This window comes from Zingiber officinale, chromosome 7A (genome assembly GCF_018446385.1).
Source record: "Zingiber officinale cultivar Zhangliang chromosome 7A, Zo_v1.1, whole genome shotgun sequence".
NCBI classification, from domain to species: Eukaryota; Viridiplantae; Streptophyta; class Magnoliopsida; order Zingiberales; family Zingiberaceae; genus Zingiber; species Zingiber officinale.
This window is the reverse complement of record NC_055998.1, coordinates 67281600-67305534: the sequence shown is the minus strand read 5'-3', so window position 1 is coordinate 67305534 and position 23935 is coordinate 67281600. Positions and strand designations below refer to the sequence as shown.

The 23935-nt window shown below is 39.5% G+C and overlaps 1 protein-coding gene across 3 annotated transcripts; it reads left to right on the top strand.

The window, feature by feature from the left end:
- The first annotated feature begins 20041 nt into the window (after window positions 1-20041).
- Window positions 20042-22678, top strand: LOC122001465 (B-cell receptor-associated protein 31-like). 3 transcript variants are annotated; one of them, XM_042556222.1, is made up of 3 exons: window positions 20042-20416; window positions 20727-21038; window positions 22040-22678. In XM_042556222.1, the coding sequence occupies exons 2-3, from the start codon at window positions 20753-20755 to the stop codon at window positions 22408-22410; spliced, it is 657 nt and encodes a 218-aa protein (XP_042412156.1). In that variant the 5' UTR covers window positions 20042-20416; window positions 20727-20752; the 3' UTR covers window positions 22411-22678. The 3 variants fall into 3 exon arrangements, with proteins under 3 accessions (XP_042412156.1, XP_042412155.1, XP_042412154.1); XM_042556221.1 differs by having other exon boundaries at window positions 20043-20418; window positions 20685-21038; XM_042556220.1 differs by having other exon boundaries at window positions 20047-20418; window positions 20730-21038.
- Window positions 22679-23935: the final 1257 nt, after the last annotated feature.

The following is a 23935-nucleotide window of genomic DNA, read 5'->3' as shown; positions in this document are numbered from 1 at the left end:
ATTTGTGTTGTAATTCATAATATGGTCTGCGTGCTATTTTGTGTTTGTGCGTGTTGTAATTGATTCGCGACTTGCGCGTCGTGCCTTCCTCTATTTTATATTTCCTGCTGTAAATTAGTTTAGACTCGAATGTAACTCGAGTTTCAAAATTGTAATGTACAAAATTGGAGCGGTGGAAGGTCCACTCGAGACGGAGTTACGAGGAGGGCGCGAGCAACACAAGGTGGTCAAAGGGAGGAGCTTGAGAAGCTGTTGACCATCTGATCTTCTCATTGGCTTGAGAAGATTGTAGTAGGGCCATGACTAATCACAAAATATTGAATTAATTGCTTGTGTGTGTATATGTGATGCATGCTAGAATAAGTAATTAATTAGCACCTTAACGATTCAATTCGATCAATCGCGTACATGATGCGCCCTAACGATTAGATTAGATCTAAATCGCGTATATGATACACCTCGTCGATTAGATTAGATCTTAATCGTGACAACTCGTAATGCCTACCATGTCGTGATACCTATCACTACCTCGATCACATGTAGTTGTTGAATCTGCCAAAGCAGAGCAACACATATTATCTTGGTAGGGTACGAAGGGACAATCTTGGTCCCGCCTATCAACGCATGGGTGAGCACAACTCAATTAGATTGAGCAACTAGTTAACTCAATTGGATCGAGTTTAACTATAGGCATTATCCAATGGTTGGTAGATAGGTCAAAATCATGTTTATATTAACTCTTGGGCGTATTAGCCAAAGCTAACTCGAGTTTTAATATAAAATGCGAATCTTGATCCTATAAACAAGAGTTGCATAGAGATGTAATTGGTAAATAGTTACCTACCGATCATACTAAGTCTTGGGCGATTTAGCCAAAGCTAACTCAGGGCATAGTATGATGTGGATCTTGTCCCACATGAATTATAGAATTCAGTGGGAGCATCATTTAATTAAAGGCCTAATTAGATGATTAATTGGAGTATGATATTTATTTTTATGCATTTTTCTGTTGTAGATTACCATGACGTCAAACACGAACATCTTCTCTCTGCGTTCTGTCCTCGATAAGGACAAGCTCAACGGAGCAAATTTTCTGGACTGGTATACGGTACAGGAATATGAGAATAGTTCTCAGCCAAGAACATAAACTGTACGTTCTGGAGCAGCCCATTCCGGAGGCTCCTCCTGCCAATTCCACGCGAGTTGACAAAGATGCTTATAAGAAACATCAAGATGACGCATTAGATGTGTCATGTCTTATGCTTGCAACCATGAACTCTGAGCTTCAAAAGCAACATGAGTTAATGGGTGCTTATGATATGGTTGAGCATCTTCGTCAACTATATCAAGGACAAGCGCGGCACGAGAGATTTGAGATCTCTAAGGCATTATTTCAGTGCAAGATGTCAGATGGGGCTCCCGTAGGTCCATATGTACTCAAGATGATTGGGTACATAGAGAATCTAGAGAGGTTGGGATTCCCACTTGGCCAAGAGCTGGCCACTGACCTGATCTTGCAGTCTTTGCCAGAGAGCTACAGTCAGTTTGTCATGAACTACAACATGAACAAAATTGACAAGTCACTGCCCGAACTACTTAGTATGTTACGAACTGCTGAGCTCAACCTTAAGAAGGTTAAGCCCAACTCTATTCTGATGGTTCAGAAACACAAGGGCAAGGGCAAGCCTAAAGGCAAGGGAAAGTCCCAAGCCAAGGGTAAAGGCAAGGCACTAAAGCCTAAAGGAGGGGTCGCCAAGGATGCTACCTTCTTCCACTGCGGTCAGACCGGGCACTGGAAGAGGAACTGCAAGGTATACCTGCAAGATCTTAAGAAGAAGAAGTGAGACTTCCTCTTCAGGTATATATGTTATAAAAGTTAATCTATCTATTTCTTCATCATGGGTATTAGATACCGGATGTGCTTCTCACATTTGTACTAATGTGCAGGCGCTGAGAAATAGCAGGGCATTGACGAAGGGCGAGGTGGACCTACGCGTAGGCAATGGAGCACGGGTTGCTGCTGTTGTTGTAGGGACTTATTTTCTATCTCTGCCCTCTGGGCTTGTACTAGAGTTGGATGATTGTTGTTATGTGCCTGCTTTGACTAAGAACATAATTTCAGTTTCTTGTTTGGACAAGAAAGGTTTTCATTTATAATAAAGAACAAATGTTGTTCAGTTTATTTAAATGACATGTTCTATTGTAGTGCACCTCTGATGAATGAACTCTATATTCTAGACCTTGAGAGCCCTATCTATAACATAAATACCAAGAGGTTCAAGTCAAATGACTTGAACCAAACTTATATCTGACACTGTCACTTAAGTCATATAAATGACAAACGCCTATCCCAGCTCCATAAAGATGGTTTGCTGGACTCATTTGATTTTGAATCATATGAGACATGCGAGTCATGCCTACTAGGCAAGATGACCAAGACTCCCTTTAGTGGACACAGTGAGAGAGCGATTGACTTGTTAGGTCTTATACATAGCGATGTATGTGGTCCTTTCAATGTCACTGCTAGAGGTGGTTATAGGTACTTCATTATATTTACTGATGATTTCAGTAGATATGGTTATGTGTACTTGATGACATATAAGTCTGAATTCTTTGAAAAGTTCAAATAATTCAAGAATGAAGTACAAAACCAGCTTGGCAAGAGTATTAAGATACTTCGATCAGATCGAGGTGGGGAATACCTTAGCCATGAGTTTCATGACTATCTAGCTGAGTGTGGGATTCTATCCCAACTCACTCCTCCTAGAACACCACAGTGGAATGGTGTATCTGAAAGGAGGAATCCTACCCTATTAGATATGGTACAGTCTATGATTAGTCACACAGATCTTCCTACATTCCTTTGGGGCTATGCTCTAGACACGACAACCTTTATACTCAACCGAGTTCCATCCAAGGCTGTAATAAAGACACCATATAGGATATGGACTGTGAGAGATGCCCAGGTGTCTTTATGAGGATTTGGGGTTGTGAAGCTTACGTTCGACGTCAAGTCTCGGACAAATTGGGACCCAAATCCGACAAGTGCTATTTTATTGGATATCCCAAGGAAATGAAGGGATATTACTTCTACGTTCCCAGTCAACACAAGGTGGTTGTGGCTAAGACTGGGGTATTTCTAGAAAGGGATTTTGTTTCTAGAAAGACTAGTGGGAGTACGTTCGATCTTGAAGAAGTTCAAGATGTGAACAATAGCACTAAAGCCTTGATGGAAGTTGAACTGGAACCACAAAGTGTTGAGGATGATGTGTTCCACAAGGAGTAGAGGTACAACAACTAGTTCAAGTAGACATACCTCTTCGCAGGTCTGATAGGGTACGTCGTCAGCCTAAGAGATACTCATTTCTCTTGTCTAACCATAATGATGTTGTGCTCATAGAGGATGAGCCCACCTCCTATCAGGAAGCTGTGATGAGACTAGATTCCGAGAAATGGCTAGAAGCCATGAGATCCGAGATGGAATCCATGTACACCAACCAAGTATGGACTTTGGTTGATCCACCTGAAGGGGTTAAACCCATTGGGTGTAAGTGGGTCTTTAAGAGAAAGACTGACATGGATGGACTTATTTATAAGAGTCGCTCGGTAGCTAAAGGTTTCAAGCAAATTCATGTAATTGACTATGATGAAACCTTTTCTCCAGTAGCGATGTTTAAGTCCATTCGGATCATGCTTGCTATTGCAGCATACCATGACTTTGAGATATGGCAGATGGATGTCAAAACTGTGTTTTCGAATGGAAACCTGTACATGACACAACCTAAGGGTTTTGAAGATCCACAGCATACTGGCAGAGTATGTAAGCTGCATAGGTCCATTTATGGACTAAAGCAAGCTTCTCGGAGCTGGAATCTTCGATTCGATGATACAATCAAACAGTTTGGCTTCATCAAGAATGAAGATGAACCTTGTGTCTACAAGAAGGTTGTAGGGGATATAGTTGTCTTCCTCATATTGTATGTGGATGACATACTACTCATTTGGAAAGACATCCCTTTGCTACAGTCTGTCAAGACTTGGCTACGGACTTGTTTCTCAATGAAGGACTTAAGTGAAGCATCCCGCATTCTAGGCATACATATCTATAGAGATAGATCTAAGAGGTTGCTTGGCCTAAGTCAGAGTACATATATTGACAAGGTACTCCTTCGGTTTGTCATGCAGAACTCCAAGAAGGGATTTCTGCCGATGTCACATGGCGTGAGTCTTTCGAAGACTCAAGGTCCCTCTTCTAGAGAGGAGAGAGACTGCATGGATCAGATCCCTTACGCCTCAGCCATAGGATCTATCATGTACGCCATGTTATGTACTCGTCCTGATGTCTCGTATGCTTTGAGCATGATGAGCAGATACTAGTCAGATCCAGGAGAAAGTCACTGGAGCGGTCAAGAATATTCTTAAGTACTTAAGAAGGACTAAAGAATATTTCTTTATATATGGAGGCGATGATGAGCTAGCTGTAAAGGGTTACAGTGATGCCAGCTTCCAAACCGACCAGGATGATTATCGATCGCAGTCAGGGTTCGTGTTTTGCATAAATGGTGGTGCTGTGAGCTGGAAGAGTTCGAAGCAGAACACAGTAGTTGATTCTACAACAAAGGCCGAGTATATTGTTGCATTAGAAGCAACAAAGGAGGTAGTTTGGATCCGCAAGTTCATCATTGAACTTGGGGTGGTTCCTAGCATTGATGACCCTATTGAGCTCTATTGTGACAACAATGTAGTAATTGCACATGCTAAGGAACATCGCTCACACCAGGGGACCAAACACACTACGACGCTTCCATCACATTCGAGAGATTATCGAGAGAGGAGATGTGAAGATTTTCAGAGTACCCATTGAGGCTAACATCGCAGATCCCTTGACCAAGGCTTTGGCACAGAGAAAGCATGATGGTCACACTAGGTCATTAGACCTTAGAGCCTACACAGATTGACACTAGTGCTAGTGGGAGATTGTTAGTAAGAGCCATAGAACCAATCATTTGATGATTGTTGTATTGACTCATTGTATCATATTCTTGTATATAAATAAAGGCATTTGTTTTGATTGTTATACTTACTTGTATTGGTGCTAAATAACTAAGTATAATAGCGTCCTTGAGTAGAGGGTTCTTACCTATATCAATCGGTTAGTTGAATCGATAGTGAGATGATATAGGGAACACTACTCTTAATCATTCCTAGTCGAGTATTAACATTCAGGGACAATGTTAATGCGATGAGACTAGCATGTAGGTCAACTAGATGACTTGATCTAACAAGTCATGGATATAGAGATATCAAGTTGACACATGGGTATGCATTGGAGAATGTATACTGAGTGAGACTATTAGTGGCTATTAGTATCATGAGAAAGTATCATGGATCATTATATGATTGTCATATACTTTCTCATGTGGCTATTAGTATGACTACTAGTCCTTGGACCTGAAGTCACCATGGTTCCCTACATAAGGAGTTACATACTTTGGCTTCGTCAAATGTCACCCGTAACTAGGTGGACTATAAAGACGATTACTGGGTATGTAACAAATTATGTGGAGGGATGTGAGTGATGTAGATGAGATCTATCCCTCCTATATGACGAGAGGGACATCGATATTCTTGATAGAGTGAGACCACTAAGTGCATGCCCATGCCCAAATAAGTCAATATAAGATATTGAGCTCATTTGATCAAGTGAGTCTACTTGGAGTTCAAAATTTAGATTGATTAGAGGATGACACGGTCTATGCCTCATATTGATCAATCTAGATGTCTAGGATAGAAGGACAATGTCATATATTGTGAGGAGTCACAATTAGTAGTCACAAGGTGATGTTGGATCTCAACATTTTTATAACTTGGGTAGTAATGATGTGTTGCTAGATACCGCTCATTACTTATGCTTCTAAATGGGTTTAGGAGCATTGCCAACGTTATAAGAACCTATAGGGTCACACACAAAGGGCAATTAGATGGAGATTAGGTTCATTTGATGAACCTAAAGGATTAGGTCCATGTGATGAACCAAATTGGATTAAGTGTAATCCAAATTGAGTTAATTGAGTTGGACTCAATTTGGTTCATGTGTTAAGTGAGTCTAATTTGGACTTAGACTCATTTAATTAATTTAATTCAATGAATAGAGATTCATTCAATTAAAATTGACTTGAACCAATGGTTAGATTAGATTAACCAAGGGAGAGAAGTGGTCAAGTTTGACTTGACTTAAGTAGGAAGATGAAGAGTCAAGTTTTTGACTTGACTTTGACTTGACCAATGCCACATCATCAAGGCTTCTTCATTTGGTCAAGTTTGACTTGACCAAATGCCACCTCATGGAGGAGATCAAGAAACTTGACTCTTGATATTCCATGGGGGTTACAAGCCATGAAGTGGTCGGCCACTTTTAGTGTGGAATGGATTGATTTTCATTCAAGGCAATTCATTTCTTCTTCTTCCTCTCAAGGTTTCTTCTCTCCCTCTCCTCCTCCTTGTCGTGACCATCAAAGGTGCTAGAACACCTTTTGTGTGGTTTTTCTCCATCTCTTGCTTGTGTGGATACACATAGAGGAGTATCTACTTTGATACTCTCGAGATCCGGCGAACCTAGGACGAGCGGGATTACGCGAAGGGCTTCGCATCAAGGGTAAACTCTTCTCCTTGTAGATCTAGGTTAGAAAACTCATATTCGAAGTTTTACAAAATTTTATTCTTCGCACGGATCCGGTGGCCGGGGGTTTCGGGGTTTCCGCAACGCAAAAAGTGATTTTTACGGCCCGAAAAATCCAACACGATCTACCAAGATAACTCCACCCAAACCACTTCTTTGCTTCCAAGAAACTCGAGCCACCAAGGGATGCCAAAATAGGAAATTTCCTTCTTCTTCTTCTTCCCCTCCAAACAACCGGCCACCAAGGATCTCTTCTTTTCTTTTCAAGTTTCGACCACCAAGATGAGATAGGTGCCGACCTTAGAAAGAAGAAAGGGAAGAGAAGAAGATGGTGTCGTCGGCCTAAGAGAAGAAACAAAGTGAGAAGAGGAAGGGAGAGGGCCGACCAGAAGGAAGAGAAGAGAGGAGGCAAGGCTTAGGTTGTGTATAACCTCATGAGGCACCCTCTCTCTCTCTTTTATAATCCTTGGTCATGGAAAAAAGGAAAGTTTTAAACATAATTAAAACTTCCTTATTTGTGGCCTCCCATTAAAAAGGAAATTTTAACAACAATTAAAATCTCTCTTTTCTAAATTTCCAATTGTACATTGCAATAAAGGAAAGTTTTAAAATTAATCTCTCTCTTTTATATCATGTAGACATCTACAAAAAAAGGAAAGATTAAAATTAAAACTTCTCTTTTAAATCATGGTTACAAAAAAGAAAAGTTTTATCAAAAATTAAAATCTCTCTTTTAAACTACAAATAAGGAAAGATTTTAACAAAATTAAAATCTCTCTTTAATCCTTTGTAGATTGCTATAAAAGAAAAGATTTTAAAAATTTAAAACACTCTTTTAAAACCATGAGGATGACTATAAAAGGAAAATTAAAAACTTTCTTTTAACCATTGTAGATAACTACAAAAAAGGAAAGATTTTAACAAAATAAAATCTCTCTTTTAACCATTGTAGATAACTACAAATAAAGAAAGATTTTAACAAAATTTTATTTTAAAAACAAAACTTCCTTTTCCTTTTCTAGTGGTTGGCCCCTAGCTTGGGCACCAAGCTTGGCCGACCACCTCTTGGCTTCCAAGCCCATGCTTGGTTGGCCCCCTTGCACCAGGCAAGATGTAGCCGACCCATTACTTGGGTAAGAAGAGGACTTTATGGATTCAAGGATTTATAGAGGCTACAACAGGGACCGAGAGGAGAAATTGGTTTTGGTCTCCCGATGAGCTTGAGCTTCCTATGTTTGCCCCGAACACCTAATTCAAGTTCATCAATAATAACTCATACCACTAAAGAGTTATTATTGAACTACCGCACCAATCCCAAATTACATTATGGGCTCCTTCTTATCATGAGTGCATTAATCTCCCTGTGTTTAAGATATCGAATGCCCACTAATTAAATGAGTTACTGACAACTCACTTAATTAATATCTAGCTCCAAGAGTAGTACACTCAACTTCATTATCATGCCAGACTAAGTCTACCTGTAAGGTTTACATGACAATCCTTATGAGCTCCTCAAGGGGACATCATCAACCTAGATTACTAGGATACAGTTTCCTCCTATAATCAACAACACACCATATAAATAATATTATTTCCCAACTTATCGGGCCTATTGATTTAACGAACTAAATCTCACCCATTGATAAATCAAAGAAATAAATACTAAGTATAGTACTTGTTATTATATCGGGATTAAGAGTACACACATCCATAATAACAGAGGTTTTGTTCTTTTATGTAGTCAGTATAAAAAGAAACAACCTCAAATGGTCCTGCTCAATACACACATAGTGTACTAGTGTAATTTTATAGTTAAGATAAACTAATATCAAATTACACTACAACCACTCCAATGGTTTGTCCCATTCCATCTTGGTTGTGAGCTACTATTTATAATTTATAAGGAACTGATAACATGATCTTCTGTGTCACACCAAACACCATGTTATCTACAATATAAATTAAATGGACAACTACATTTAACTAAATGCAGACATGAACAATGTGATTCTCAAATAAATATTTTATACCAAAAGCTAGGCTTTTAGTATACATCCCAACACTGATATGATGAATTCCCACGCGCCATGATATTTCGATCAGGTGTGTAATTCTGAGCGAACTGATATGATGAATTCCTACACGCCATGATATTTCAGTCGGGCGTGTAATCCCAAGAGAGCTGATATAATGAATTCCCGCGCGCCATAATATTTTCGTCGGACATGTAATCCTAAGCGAACTGATATGATGAATTCTTGTGCGCTATGATATTTCGATCAGGCGTGTAATCCCAAGTGAGTTAAGCCAATAGAGTTCCGTGCTCTATCATATCTCAATTGAGTATTCAATTCCGAATGAGTTAAGCTATTTAACTTGTTCAAGGTTTAAAGTCCCTAGTTCCTCCTAAGGAAGCTTGAGCGGGTCACTCCTTAAGATCTCTGATCGACTGTGTATGATGATTTAAAGTCTCCGGTTCCTCCTAAGGAAGCCTGAGTGGGTCACTCCTTAAGATTCCCGATCGACTGTAGAGGTTTAAAGTCTCTGGTTCCTCCAAACTAAGCCCAAATGGGTCACTTCCTAAGATCCCCGATCGACTGTGTATGATGGTTTAAAGTCTTCGGTTCCTCCTAAAGAAGCCCAAACGGGTCACTCCCTATGATCCCCGATCAACTGTGGAGGCTTAAAGTCTCCGGTTCCTCCTAAGGAAGCTTGACTGGGTCACTACCTAAGATCCTCGATCGATTGTAGAGGTTTAAAGTCTCTGGTTCCTCCTAAGGAAGCCCGAACGAGTCACTCCCTAACATCCCCAATCGATTGTGGAGGTTTAAAGTCTCCAGCTCCTCCTAAGGAAGCCCGATCGGGTCACTTCTTAAGATCCCTGATCGACTGTAGAGATTTAAAGTCTCTGGTTCCATCTAAGGAAGCCTGAACGGGTCTCTCCCTAAGATCCCCGATCGATTGTAAGGTTTAAAGTCTCCGGTTTCTCCTAAGGAAGTCCAAATGAGTCACTCCCTAAGATCCCCAATCGATTGTGTATGATGGTTTAAAGTCTCCAGTTCCTCCTAAAGAAGTCCGAACAGGTCACTCCCTAAGATCCCCAATCGACTGTGGAGGTTTAAAGTCTCCGATTCCTCCTAAGGAAGTCCGACCGGGTCACTCCCTAAGATCCCTGATCGACTGTAGAGATTTAAAGTCTTCAGTTCCTCCTAAGAAAGCTTGAACGGGTCACTCCTTTAAATCCCCGATCGATTGTGTATGATGGTTTAAAAGTCTCCGATTCCTCTTAAGGAATCCAGACCGGGTCACTCCCTAAGATCTCTGATCGACTGTGTATGATGGTTTAAAGTCTCCAGTTTCTCCTAAGGAAGCCCGAGTGGGTCACTCCTTAAGATCCTCAATCGACTATGGTGGTTTAAAGTCCCCGGTTCCTTTTATGGAAGCCTGAGAGGGTCACTCCTTAAGATCCCCGATCGACTGTGTATTATGATTTAAAGTCTCCGGTTCCTCCTAAGGAAGCCCGAACGGGTCACTCCCTAAGATCCCCGATCAACTATGGAGGTTTAAAGTCTTCGGTTCCTCCTAAGGAAGCCTGAGCGGGTCACTCCCTAAGATCCTTGATCGACTGTAGAAGTTTAAAGTCTTCGATTCCTCCTAAGGAAGTCCAAACGGGTCACTCCCTAAGATTCCTGATAGACTGTTGAAGGAGGGTCAATTTGTTTGCCCGAGGAGAATTTATGTGTTTCATAGGGGATACTCGCCTGCACTTCTTCATTATACTTAGAAATTAAGTGAAATACATGAATGGGATACAGGCATACTTGTTTAAGTTCTATAAGGTTGCAAGTGGTTTACGCTCCAAGATCATTCGAGATTCCTCCCATCCGCATCCTGGAGATAGTAGGAACCCAAAGCGAGCTTCTGTATTACCTTATATGGTCCTCCTCACTGTGGTACCAGCTTGCTAATATCTCTAACAGGTTTGATGCTCTTCCATACTAGATCATCGACTTGGAAGAACCTTGGGATTACCCTCCTGTTGTAGTTTTGCCTCATCCATTATCGATATGATGTGAGGCAGGCTACCGCTCTGTCGTGAATTTCTTCTATAAGATCCAGCTCCATAAGACGCCGACCTGAATTTATTAGTTGCTACTCAGAATACTATTCTGTTTCCTCTTTACAAAAATTTGTACAAGCACAGAACTTAACCTAGCTACCCATGTGCTCTACTAAAGTTAAACTTGGATAGCAAACGATGCTTAACATTATTAATCTAAGTTGCTCTTCAGAAGTTAAATTTAGATTGGAAATGATACTTAACATTTTTACTCTAAGTTTAACCGATGTGATCTTCATAAGTTAAACCATATTACAGAAGTTGATTAAATATCTATTTCAAAGATTGGCTTCCAGGTTAAACATGGTGAGGCACTAGACCTTCTTGGTTATGGGATCATCCACCACTTCTTAGACAAAGCCTTTCAAAGAAATTGGATATTTAACTTCTTACAGTAATCCTAGGTTTAACTACAAAGACCACAATAGAAACACAAGATTGAAATGCAAAATCGAAATATAAAATTGATAGCATGAAATTGAAACATAAAATCGCTAGCCTCTTGTGTTGGTGTTTCAGAATCCATGCAAAGAAAACTAAATAATTAATTCGAAGCGGAAACTATTAATTAGTTATACCTTTCTTTGTAGCTAAAGACCTCTTGATCCTCTATTGTATTCCTCTCCTCCTCTTGGACGTTGTGTGGGCAACGATCTACCAAGATGGAATCCACCTGAACCACTTCTTCTCCTCCAAGACTCTCGAGCCACCAAGGGATGCCAAAATAGGAAACTTTCTTCCTCTTTTCTCCTCCAAGCAACCAATCACCAAGTGTTTCTCCTCTTCTTCTTCTTCCTCTCCAAGCAACCAGCCACAAGGACTTTTCAATCCTTGATACCACTGGCCCTAAGGAAGCAAAAGAGGAGATAAGTGGGGCGCCGACCTAAGAGAAAGGGAGAAGGGAAGGGGCTGGCCACACCTAGGAAAAGAGAGGAGGCTTAAGGTTATGTGTATATCTTTTATGAGGCACCCTTTATCTCTCTTTTATAATTCTTGGTCACGACAAAAAAAGAAAGTTTTAAACATAATTAAAATTTCCTTATTTGTGGCCTCCCATTAAAAAAGAAATTTTAATAACAATTAAAATATCTCTTTTTTAAATTTATTATTATACATGGCAATAAAGGAAGATTTTAAAATTAATATCTCTCTTTTAAAACATGTAGACAACTACAAAAAAGAAAGATTAATTAAAACTTCTCTTTTTAAACCATGGTTACAAAAAGGAAGGTTTTATCAAAAATTAAAATCTCTCTTTTAAACATTATAGATAACTACAAATAAGGAAAGATTTCAACAAAATTAAAATCTCTCTTTAATCTTTTGTAGATAGCTATAAAAGAAAAGATTTTAAAATTTTAAAACTCTCTTTTAAAACCATGAGGATGGCTATAAAAGGAAATTTTAAAATTAAAATTTCTCTTTTAAATTCCTTCATGAATGGATACAAAAGCAAAGATTTTAACAAAAAATAAAATCCCCTTTAGTTCTAATGGTGTGGTCGACCCCATGCTTAGACACCAAGCATGGCTTGGCCGGCCACCTCTTGGGCTCCAAGCTAATGCTTGGTCGGCCCCCTTTGCTCCAAGCAAGGATGTGGTCGGCCCGTTACTTGGGTAAGAAGTGGACTTGGTGGATACAAGGTTTTATAGAAGCTACAACAGAGACCGAGAGGAGAAATTGATTTTGGTCTCCCGATGAGCTTGAGCTTCCTGTGTTCACCCCGAACACCCAACTCAAGTTCATCAATAATTACTCAGACCACTAAAGAGTTATTATTGAACTACCACACCAATCCCAAATTACATTATGGGCTTCTTCTTATTATGAGTGTGTTAGTCTCCCTGTGTTTAAGATATAGAATGCCCACTAATTAAATGAATTATTGACAACTCACTTAATTAATATCTAGCTCCAAGAGTAGTACCACTCAACTTCATTATCATGTCGGACTAAGTCCACCTGCAGGGTTTACATGATAATCCTTATGAGCTCCTCAAGGGGACATCATCAACCTAGATTACTAGGACACAATTTCCTTCTATAATCAACAACACACCATATAAATTATGTCATTTTCCAACTTATCGGGCCTATTGATTTATCGAACTAAATATCACCCATTGATAAATCAAAGAAATAAATACTAATTATACGTGCTTGTTATTATATCGGGATTAAGAGTATGCACATCCATAATAACAGAGGTTTTATTCTTTTATGTAGTCAGTATAAAAAGAAACAATCTCAGATGGTCCTGCTCAATATACACATAGTGTGATAGTGTAATTTTATAGTTAAGATAAACTAATACCAAATTACATTACAACCATTCCAATGGTTTGTCCCATTCCATCTTAGTTAGGAGCTACTATTTATAATTTATAAGGAACTGATAACATGATCTTCTGTGTGGCACCACACACCATGTTATCTACAATATAAATTAAATGGACAACTACATTTAACATAAATGTAGATATTTGACCAATGCCCCTACATGTCGGGTGGCCTGTAACTCTGCAATCAGTTCTTCATATGCTGTCTCATTATTAGTGACTCTATAATTTAGCCGGATAGAAAGTTGCATCCGATCATCCCTTGGTGATATAAGAAGAATCCCAATACCACTGCCCTATTGAGTAGAGGATCCATCCACATATATTTTTCAAGTTCCATCTTCCTCTGGGCCTTGTATCTCTGTTATAAAGTTAGCTAGAGCTTGTGTCTTAATTGCCGACCGAGGTTGATACTCCATCGTCTATTTGATTAACCGCCTGGATCCCTCAGGATTGAGAAGAACTTGACTGAGAGTGCTGTTAGTTAATATTATAATTGCATGCTATAAGAAATAAGGACATAATCTTCTGGCTACTAACACCAATCCATAAGCCAACTTCTCGAGTGCAGTATAGCGGCACTCGGCTCCTTTTAGTAAATGACTTAAAAAGTATACAGGTTGTTGTTCCTTCCCCTCTTGCCTTACTAGAATTGAGCCTACAGCATGCTCATTTGCTGACATGTAAACCCATAATGTTTCTCCTACTATAGGATTGGCTAATACAGGTAAAGTTGAAAAAAAAAATTTAATTATTGGAATGCCCGATCATATTACTCATCCCATTGGAATTTAGTAGCCTTCCTTAGTATCTTGAAGAAGGGGAATCTTTGGTCGGCCAATCTAGAAATGAAACGAGATAGTACCGTGATCCGGCCAGTTAACCTTTGTGTTTCTTTTATGTTACATGGGAGAGCCATGTCTTGGAGCACTCGAACCTTGCTGGGTTAGCATCTATTCCCCGCTCAATTACTATGTATTCCAGGAACTTGCCACTTTTAGCTTTGAATAAATATTTGCAGGGATTGAGCTTGAGCCTATATTGCCACAAGGTTCTATAAGTTTCCTCCACATCCTTGCATAAGTCAGAAGCTTGAAGGGATTTGATAAATATATCATCCACATAAACCTCCATATTTCTCCCAATCTGTTTTTTGAAAACCTTGTTTATAAGTCTTTGATAAGTAACTCCTGCATTCTTTAATCCGAAAGGCATAACATTATAGCAATAAGTGCCTTCAGCCATTATAAAACTAATCTTTTCTTGATCCTCCTTTGCAAATAGGACTTGATGATATCCATGATAGACATCTAACATGCAGATGAATTCACACCCAACTATAGAATCCACCAATTGATCAATCCGGGGAAGAGGATAATAGTCTTTCGGGCAAGCTTTGTTAAGATCCCGAAAATTAATGCACACTCACCATTTGTTCCCTGGTTTAGAGACCAGGACAACATTGGCCAACCAGCTGGGGAATTAAACTTCCCGAATATAGCCTGCTTCTAGTAATTTATCTACCTCCTCCTTGATGATTATATTCTGATCAGCTCCGAAATCGCTTTTCCTTTGCTTAACCGGTCGAGCATCTGGATGCACGTGAAGTGAATGTTCCATCACAAGAGGAGATACGACCATCACCTCCTTGGGTGTCCATGCAAATATATCATTGTTGCGAACCAAGCATTACACCAGATCGATTTTGAGTTGAGGATCCAGGTTGGATGCTATATAAGTAACAGCTTCCGGTCGACCGCCCTAGATTTGTATCTCCTCTTTTTCCTCATAAACCAGGATGGGCGATTTTTCTTGAATATTGTTGACTTCCATCCTCTGAAATTTTCTGACTGCATTGGCTTCTACTTTAATGATCTCCACATAGCATTTTCGTGTAGTTAATTGATCTCCTCTAACTTCCCCCACTTGATCGTCTACGGGGAATTTAATCTTCTGAAAGAAAGTAGAAACAACTGCCCTGAACTCATTCAAGGTAGGCCGACCCAGTATAACATTGTAACCGGAAGACGCATCCACCACCATGAAGTATGAACGCCTCGTCCTCATTAGAGGCTCCTCCTCTAAAGATATGGTCAGCTTGATCTGACCTAGCGGTTGTACGTCATTGCTAGTGAAACCATATAAAGGGGTTACCATAGGTTACAGCTCACTCGGATCTATCTATAGTTGATTAAAAGCCTTCTTGAAGATAATATTAACAGAACTCCCTGTATCAATAAAAGTATGCAAAATATTATAGTTAGCTATAACAACTTTAATGATCAGTGCATCGTCATGGGGTATTTCTACCCCTTCCAGATCTCTAGGCCCAAAGCTAATTTTAGGTTCATCCATCCTCTCTTGGCTGCATCCGACTGCATGAATCTTTAATCATAGGTGTGTGATTTTCTCGCCCAATTTGAGTCACCATCGGCGGGCCCTCCTGCTATCATGTTAATATTGCATCGGGTGGCATTACTTCTATTTTCTTCTTGTCGAGCGGAGGATGGTTCTTGTTGTACCCGCTCGGGCGTTTGCACTTGTGTTTACCCCGCCAGGAGTTGTAACACTATAGATTGTGGTTTAGTTGTTCTATATTCCAACTTGAAGGGACTATTCTGTCATGGATAAGATGACTGATTAGGAAATGGAGCACATAGGCGATACTGAGCATTACTCATTTGCTGATTCCTTAGAGAAAAATAGTTCTCTGTGTTGTGGGTGTTCATCATATGATACGTACACCATCTTTGTGGAGCTGACTGCGGCATCTCCACATGCTGAACTGCTTGCGATCGTGGCTCTAGGGGACATGGAGGGTTTGCTCATGGTCCTCTGGGGGGTTGAACAGGAGCCATAAGATGTTCATTAGCTGGAGTAGGATTAGGTTGAATGTCCTCCTTCTTATGAGCAGCTTGAGCTTCCTCAACATTAATGAATTCAGTAGCTCTTTCAATTAATAAATCAAAGTTGGTGGGAGGATTTCTCACCAGATCCTTGAAGAAGTCACTATCATTGAGGCCTTGAGAAAATGCACTCACCCGAATTTCAATAGTGGCAGAAGGAACATCAATAGCTACTTGATTAAATCTTTTAAAATAAGCCCTAATACTTTTTTTGGGCCCCTGTTTAATAGAGAAAAGACTCCACAGAGTCTTTTCATATCTCCTGTTACTAGAGAAATGGTGGAGAAATACCTTCCTGAAGTCCTTGAAATGCCTAATAGAATTCTCTGGCATCCTTTTGAACCACCTCTTAGCGGCACCTCCGAAGGTGATTAGGAACATTCGGCATTTGACTCCATCAGTGAATTGTTTTAACATAGCCGCATCCTCGAACTTGAGTAGATGATCCTCTGGATCTATCATTCCAGAGTATTCTCCAATGTTTAGGTTCTGATAATGTTTAGGTAAGGGTTCATCTAGTACCCTCTGAGAGAAAGGAGTGACTATTCTCTTAGGGGAACTATCACTGGCCACCATTTTCCCCTTACACTTGTCCCTTACTGGTGCTTCACCAGAGGATTCCTGAAGCACTGGTCGATGTCCTCCTTCTTCGATAGGAGTACGGAAAAAGGCCCGAGGACGACTGGTGGGAGAAATAATAGTAGGAGGTATGTAAGTATTATCTTCCTCATCCATACCTCTTTCCCTTTGAACATTGGTTTTTGAGATGGCCAGATTTACCGCTATGGGCAGCATTCCATTAGTATTAACTTGTTGTTATTGTTGCAAATCTTTCTGTACCCTTGCAACAATGAGTAATTCCAGATCTTCCTATGTTAAAGTGATGGTGTGGGTTTTTCTAGCGTCCTCCATCGCGAAGATTTAAATTCAGGTGAAAGTTCCCACAGACGGCGCCAAATTTAATCCTGTTTAAATCTGACGAGATGAAGCGCTGGTGTTCTGGTGGATGAAGATGGTGAAGAAGATGAGTTCCAAGGATCTAAAGAAGCTCCAGTGCAGTGGATCTCTGGCAAGACTCCGAGGGGTGACTAGGAAGGTTGATGAATAAGATCTCGGTACTGTGGATATGAAGAATGAAACCTCCAATAAAGTAGATTTGAAGAGGATGAAGTCCGACGAAGTAGATCCGGTGAAGAAGAACTCCGGCGAAGCAGATCTGCTCAAGAGAACCTCGTTGCGCATCATGAGATCTGCCAACAAAGAGTTAGTGACCTAAGACTGGACTGGGGTTGGAATCCCTGGCTAGGCCCTCTACGCTCAAGTCAGTTCCCTTTTTTGAAGATGGAAGAAGAGGAAGAAGAAGAAGAATAGTAAGAGAGTTTTCTCTAGAGTTTGCTTACTGATCCCTCGATGATCCTGTGAGATGCCTTGCCCTCGGGGAGAATTCCCTTTTTTATATCACCTCATATAACCTCCGTAGTTATGAGGTGGACCCCGATTCGTTAGAGTTTAAGGAATCTTTTTTATACCCCAGATGCACCTTCTTTATCGTTTAGTTCACCTGTAAAAGTCTCTAGAAAATATTTCCCATCAAACGAAGCAGGCTGTCATATGATCACATATTGTTCATATATCATTAATATAATAGATGTATTTGTATATTGAGAATATATTCTTTTAAGCTAATTTTAGTCAGGTATATGTAAAGGATGTAACAAGGTTGTTTATGCTCGGCCGGGGTTTGCCAGGTCGATCTTATACTAATAGCCTTAGAAAAGTGCATGTCTATATGCCTGTACAGAATTCTATTATCGAGCGTATTATGCCTATGCTCAGCCGGATATGTCTAAGCCGAGCTCATTCTAATAACCTTAGTAAGTTATATGTCTGTTCGCCCGCCTAAGATTATATTACTGAGCGTGTTATGCTCATGCTCGACCGGTTATATGATAGAGAATGTTTAGGAATGCATACCTTTAAGCTCGGCCAAGCTTTGTCTGCCGAGTGCTCCTAGGTTCATTGACCCTCTGTTGCTTTAGTTTGACCGGTACTTTATTGTCGGTTGAACCTCGACTACTAAGCGTATCTGAACACGCTAGTCCTTTGTTTGTTTTAGTTCAGTCAGACTTATATTCTCGACCAAGCCTATATTTCCGGTCGGGATTACTTACTTGACTGAGGCTTGCCTGCCGACCGTATGTGCGCATGCTAATACTTCACCTGTTTTGGTTCAACCAGTACTCCATGCTCGGCTGGGATTTGCCTGCTGAGCATATCTACACGCGTTATACCCTTAGTCAGTTTTAGCTCGGTCGATCCTACATTCTCGATCGGGATTTGCTTACCAAGCGTATATATTTTACCCAAGCCTCCCTATTTCTTCTTTCTTCTCCTTATGTCCCTTTTCACATTATTGCATGGGATCTGCTCCTTACAACCCATATCAGTGATCAAATGTCTAGCAAGAGCGAGAAGTTTACCGAGTGACCGATAAGCCTAGGCAAGTTGAGTTGATCGGATGTCTAGTAAGGGTGAAAAGTTTATTGTGTAACTAGCATGTCTAAGCAGGTCAAGACGACTAGATGTTTGATAAAGAGAAATCCTAGGGGAATGAACCTTGAGTGGTAAAGTCTTGGAGAAAGTCTAAACATGAAGCCATAGATGGTAAAGTGACCCTTAGATGGTATAAAGTCTTGGGAGTAAACTCCAAGCAAGAACTAAGTGAACCAAGTAGGTCAGTTAGATAGGATTAGGTTTGCTTGATTGCTTGTGTAGGAATCATCATTCCATACAACTAGACATAGGTTCATCGACCTAGAGTCCAAACGTCTGGAATAGGTCCAGGCGCGTGGAGTAGGTCTAGACGCCCAAAATATGATAAGTAATGACGGATTGAACCAGATAAAGCTTCATCCAAGGAATGCCACATCAGCATCCAGGCACCCAAAAGGGATTCAAGTGCTTGGAACAATAAAGACGCGGTCGGATAGAGCTTCATCAGGAAAACACTACGTCTAAAGTTCATGCTCCTAAAAAGGGTCCAAATGCCCGGATATGAATAAGCAGTGGGTCGATTTGGATCGGATAGACGCACTACTGGGGGCACCCGAAAGGCCTTCCAAGAACCCAAAATATGTCTATTTAAGCTGCTACGAATAGAACCTCAGAGCAACAATTCTAACAATTCTTCTCTACTACTCATACTCTGTGCTTGAAAGAAAAGTTATGTTGCTCGTACAACAAAGGAAGCTATAGGAAGAGTGCCCTGTGCTTAGCACTTCCAAATCATCTTAGCTAAAGTCTATTTATTTTTATTAAAAGTTGTGCTTCATTTATTATATTTTCGTGTTTGAATGTAAATTTATAAGTGGTTTCTTCATCTTTGGAAAAATTCTGGAAAAGAGAAGATCTAGTATATGGGCATCTCTTATAGGCTCTTACCTTGGGGTGGGAAACTAAGTAAACTCACGTGTCTTTGTTTTTGCTTGTTTATTTTATATTTCTGTTGCATAATAACCTGTTTTGAAAAAAAATAAAGAAACAAAAAGAAAGTAAAGAATCAATATTCACTCCTCTTTTTCCTCTATCGACTCGCATTGGTCCTACATATTATATTTAGTATAATACATTAGAAAATTTTAATGAAAATCAATAAAAAATGCACATTATTCAGTATAATACATACATTAGAAAATTTTGATGAAAATCAATAAAAATGCTGAAAGAACTGCTATGCTGAAATCTTGATCAGTCTTTTGGGAGAACACCAAATCTTCAAAGTTTTAACCGAGCCAAAATTTTAGATCACCTTTTGGATTTATTCTTCCCATTGGTATTTTTCCTCTTTTGAAATCTCATCGGAATGTGGCGGAACAGTTCGGTATAAAACACGAATAGGTAAGATAATTACGTAGCTAAACGTTACTTCACATCTGAACCAACGAAAACTATTTTTATTTTTTTTAAAAAATATAGCTCAGGAAGAAAACGGGAACGAACTCAACGAAGTGAGTCTGAGGGATCCATCTACTTACTTTGCCAAATATGTTTACAAATAACAAAAGAAGGGGCGCATCAGTAATAAAAAGTTATACTTTGGTTTGATCATTAAACACACTCCAAAGTAAGTCATTTCGTTCTCTCCCCTCAACCCTAGTCTAAAGGAATGAAGAGTCTAGAGCTTTGTCTTGCTTGGTCTCAATAGCAACGCAAGTGGTTCACCCACCGAATCTGGCAACGATCCAGAGTTCTACTCAATTTTAACACAGGAGATTTCGATGGGATTCAGCCCCTCCTGATTTCTACTTCATATATTCTTTGCTTTGCATTTTTCTCAGTAAACTTGCTTCTTGCATCGTTGGAAGCAAAAAAAAGGTATGTCGTTTCTTGACATCAGTGGCTTTAAAGACGCAATTTTTACTCTGTGATTTTTGAAGCTATTTGCTTTTTGAATAGTAGTTCCGTCTTCCTTTGATCTTAGTAAGAAAGATCTCTTTTTTATCTGAATGAAGTTTGGTTCGAATAAAAAATTATTTTTCTTTCTCCATTTGCCAAACAAGATCTTCAGGTACTGAGAAAATTAGGTTTTTGGCTAGAAATGATGTCGCTTTTAGGAGAAAAGATTTATTTATTTGTATTAGGGTGCTGTGAAAGGAATGCCCTTTATCGATCCTTGTTTACTGAAGGCATTTGGAGATATTAGAGCGCAATGTTTCAGCTGTTGTTCCTCGTTCTCTTCGCGGAGGGAGCAGTGACACTCATTTTGATGTGGAAGATCGGGCCACTGCGGGAGCTGGCAATGAGGAGCTTGGACCAGCTGAAAATAGGCAAAGGACCAGCGACAGTGAAGACATTGGCATGCACGATGTCAATGATTTTTGTATCGAGTGTAACTAGCATTCTTAAGATCCAGAACAGGGGGGCAAAGCTGGGAACAGTCACTCCAATGGATCAAGTATTGTGGAGGACTCACTTAATAGAAGCCTCGCTCATTGGTAAATGCCAATTGCAAACGCATTAATTATCTGACATTTATGTTTTTTTCTATCATCTCCATGTAGTTCTAAAGAATTTGATGGCTTATCATGTCAGATATAGGACCTAGTAAAAAATGAGACAGTAATTTAGTGATGTGATAAACCTGAGTCATCGACATGAGTGAAACTGATGATTCGACATCTTAGATTCATTAGAGTGTTAGAGCACTAAAGCTGAACAAAATGGTCAAACCTATTTTTTCTTAATACCCATGTTTTTCCTGTCAAAATGATAATTTTATAATGTTGTTATGGAAAATGCAGAAATTCATCTTGTTTTTCCACCAAAAAATTGCCACACTTGTTTAAGGAGCTACGATTCAGTTTACATGATGGAAACAAGATGCGTATTTACATTCAAAGAAAATTGGTTATCATCAGAATCTCCTGCCTGTATAAATCCGATTCCATCACTAATCAAATCTAGTCATTCTTTTTCTTGATACCTGGTCTCTATCTAATACTTGGGCATTGTTATTATGTTGATACCAAATCAGACATGTTTAGAAGAGCCATACTTAGTTAACATTTTAAGCTCCAAACTTGATTTACCTGCACACCATAGATCTCAACACAAAATTTTTCTATAGTAGATTGCCAGTACAAGTACACTGAAAAAATTTCCTATGCCTGAATTAGTGGTTGAAATGGAGGGGATTTGCTCGTAGCACAAATTAATTGCTGTTGTTACAAATTCAGATCAACTTATTTCTGCAAAAGTCCTTTCAGAGTTCAAATTTGCTGATCATATGTGAATAATTCATAAGGATTTTTACTTGAACATCATTTCTTTGCTGCCTAGTCAATCTTTACCACTCTATTCTCTAGTAAGGTTATTTGTCTCTATCATCTCTTACTTTTTCTTTCAATATCAAAATAAAGTGTTACTGGTATCTAAGATGACAGCTACATGCTACTTCATTAAGATAGGAGTCTTAAACCTACAATTTGCTTTTCAGGCTATTCTCTGTTTCTTGCTCTGGTGATTGATCGTATGCATCACTACCTTAGGAAACTGGCTAACTTGAGAAAAACTGTTCACACTTCTCGGGAAGAAGTTGAGAATCTCAAGAAAGAGAACCAAAGGTTTAAAGACAAGGATGCAATATCCTCAAATGAAATAAAGAAGCTAAATGAAGAGGTAACGAAGTTAAAAGAGAAAATCCAGAAAGCCAAGTCAGTGTCCGAGGAGCACGAGAAAAGGGCACAGACTGCTGAAGCACATGTTGCATCCCTTCAAAAGCAGTCAGAAGAACTTCTTCTAGAGTATGACCGTTTACTGGAGGACAACCAAATCCTTCAGGCACAGGCTCTATCATTCAAAAGTTAAGTGTCCTGTGACTGCATTTTGGAGCATTTGTCCTGAGGTGGCCATAGAAGTAACTTTCCTGCCTCTGCATGGTGGCCGCAAACTTGAGCTGCAATGTTTAGAATTTTGATTGGTGCCCTCCTGTCATCAGTTTGCTTCCTGTTCTTCGATGCAGTTAGTGAAAAATGTATCAGTTTATCTGTTTGATCTGAACTATAATGTAGAGCTACATTTACTTCCATTGATTTGGTATCACCCCTGGTGAAAGCTATTACTGTCTTTCATATTATTCTATGATGCAGATCATTATCTTGAATTATTGGTTACAATCTTGTGTGGCCTCAAATGGCAGGATCTAATACAACTTTAGTGGCAGTGACAAGGACGACGATTGCTTGAAATCTTTCATCCATGTCGATACTAGCAAGGATTGAGATCAATGTAGTACCATATACCATGTGACATACCAGTTTTTGCTGTTCAACACAGGCAGAAATAATTATGCATGTTTTTGCAAGGGACAAAAGAATTAACAAGACATTTTGTAATAGTAGCTCGTAGCAGCTACTTATGAACTTGTTTCGATTATTCCCTTAACAGCTGTTAGCGTGCCTGATTAATCTATCTATCGTCTGAGTATATTGATGGTGGTACCTGTTATGGAGCTTCTCTTGTGCAGTGAGGTAGGGTTTGCCACTGAATTTTATCAATATATGCATTTGCCATGCCCTTGCTGGGATAGAAGAGTTTGTGCAATTGTTCATAGTAGCAGTGTATCTCTTAGAATTGGAAAAGTATCACTTTGCTATTTGAAAGTTATAGTTCATTGTTGCTTCAGCTTCTGAACATAGGTGCAAAATTTCTTAACATATAGGAGCCAAATTTTATAAAGTTTGCCACATAAATTTTAAAAAGTTTGAATAATACCGTGTAAAATAGTTAAGTATTACAAAGTTAATAAAGGAAAGTGTCTGAAGAACTGGATTATAAAAAAAGAATAAAGGAAATGTGTTAGTGCGTTTTGTTTGATCAATTTCTTTTTCGCTCTTTGAATTTATCTATGCAAGTCTCGTTGTAATCTTTGACTAATGTAGAATATATCTCTTTGAATTTATCTGTTATTTTCTTTTCCTTTTTTTGGTGAATTTCTCATAAGAAAACTTTTCAATATAGTTGATGGTGTCCTCCATCCACTCGTATCCTCCTCTCCTTCCTCTAGAGCTATGGTTCATGTCAGGCTAATGGTGTGTCCGCTCCCGGTGCCATGTGGATCAAAGATCGTCAATCGGGAGTTGGCATTATCAACGTGACTCCTCTAATGGTCAAACCTGTGATGGCCTTAGGTGTGAAGCTCGTGTGCATGTGTGCACTAAAGAACGAAAGAGCTTGAAGAAGAAGATAGAGAAGATTAGCTTTGCGTGATAGAAGAAAAATCATACCTTCATGAAGATAATCTTATTTAGCTCTGTGGACGATCATACGAGCAAAGTGCTGCATGTTGGCCATCTTCATAAGAGACAACTTTTGGCTCGTACTCCAAACATTG

Coding starts and splice junctions, on each gene's coding strand:
- LOC122001465 (XM_042556222.1), top strand. CDS start 20,753: ATGTTTCAGCTGTTGTTCCTCGTTCTCTTCGCGGAGGGAGCAGTGACA. Junction 21,039..22,039: donor AATAGAAGCCTCGCTCATTG/GTAAATGCCAAT, acceptor TTTGCTTTTCAG/GCTATTCTCTGTTTCTTGCT.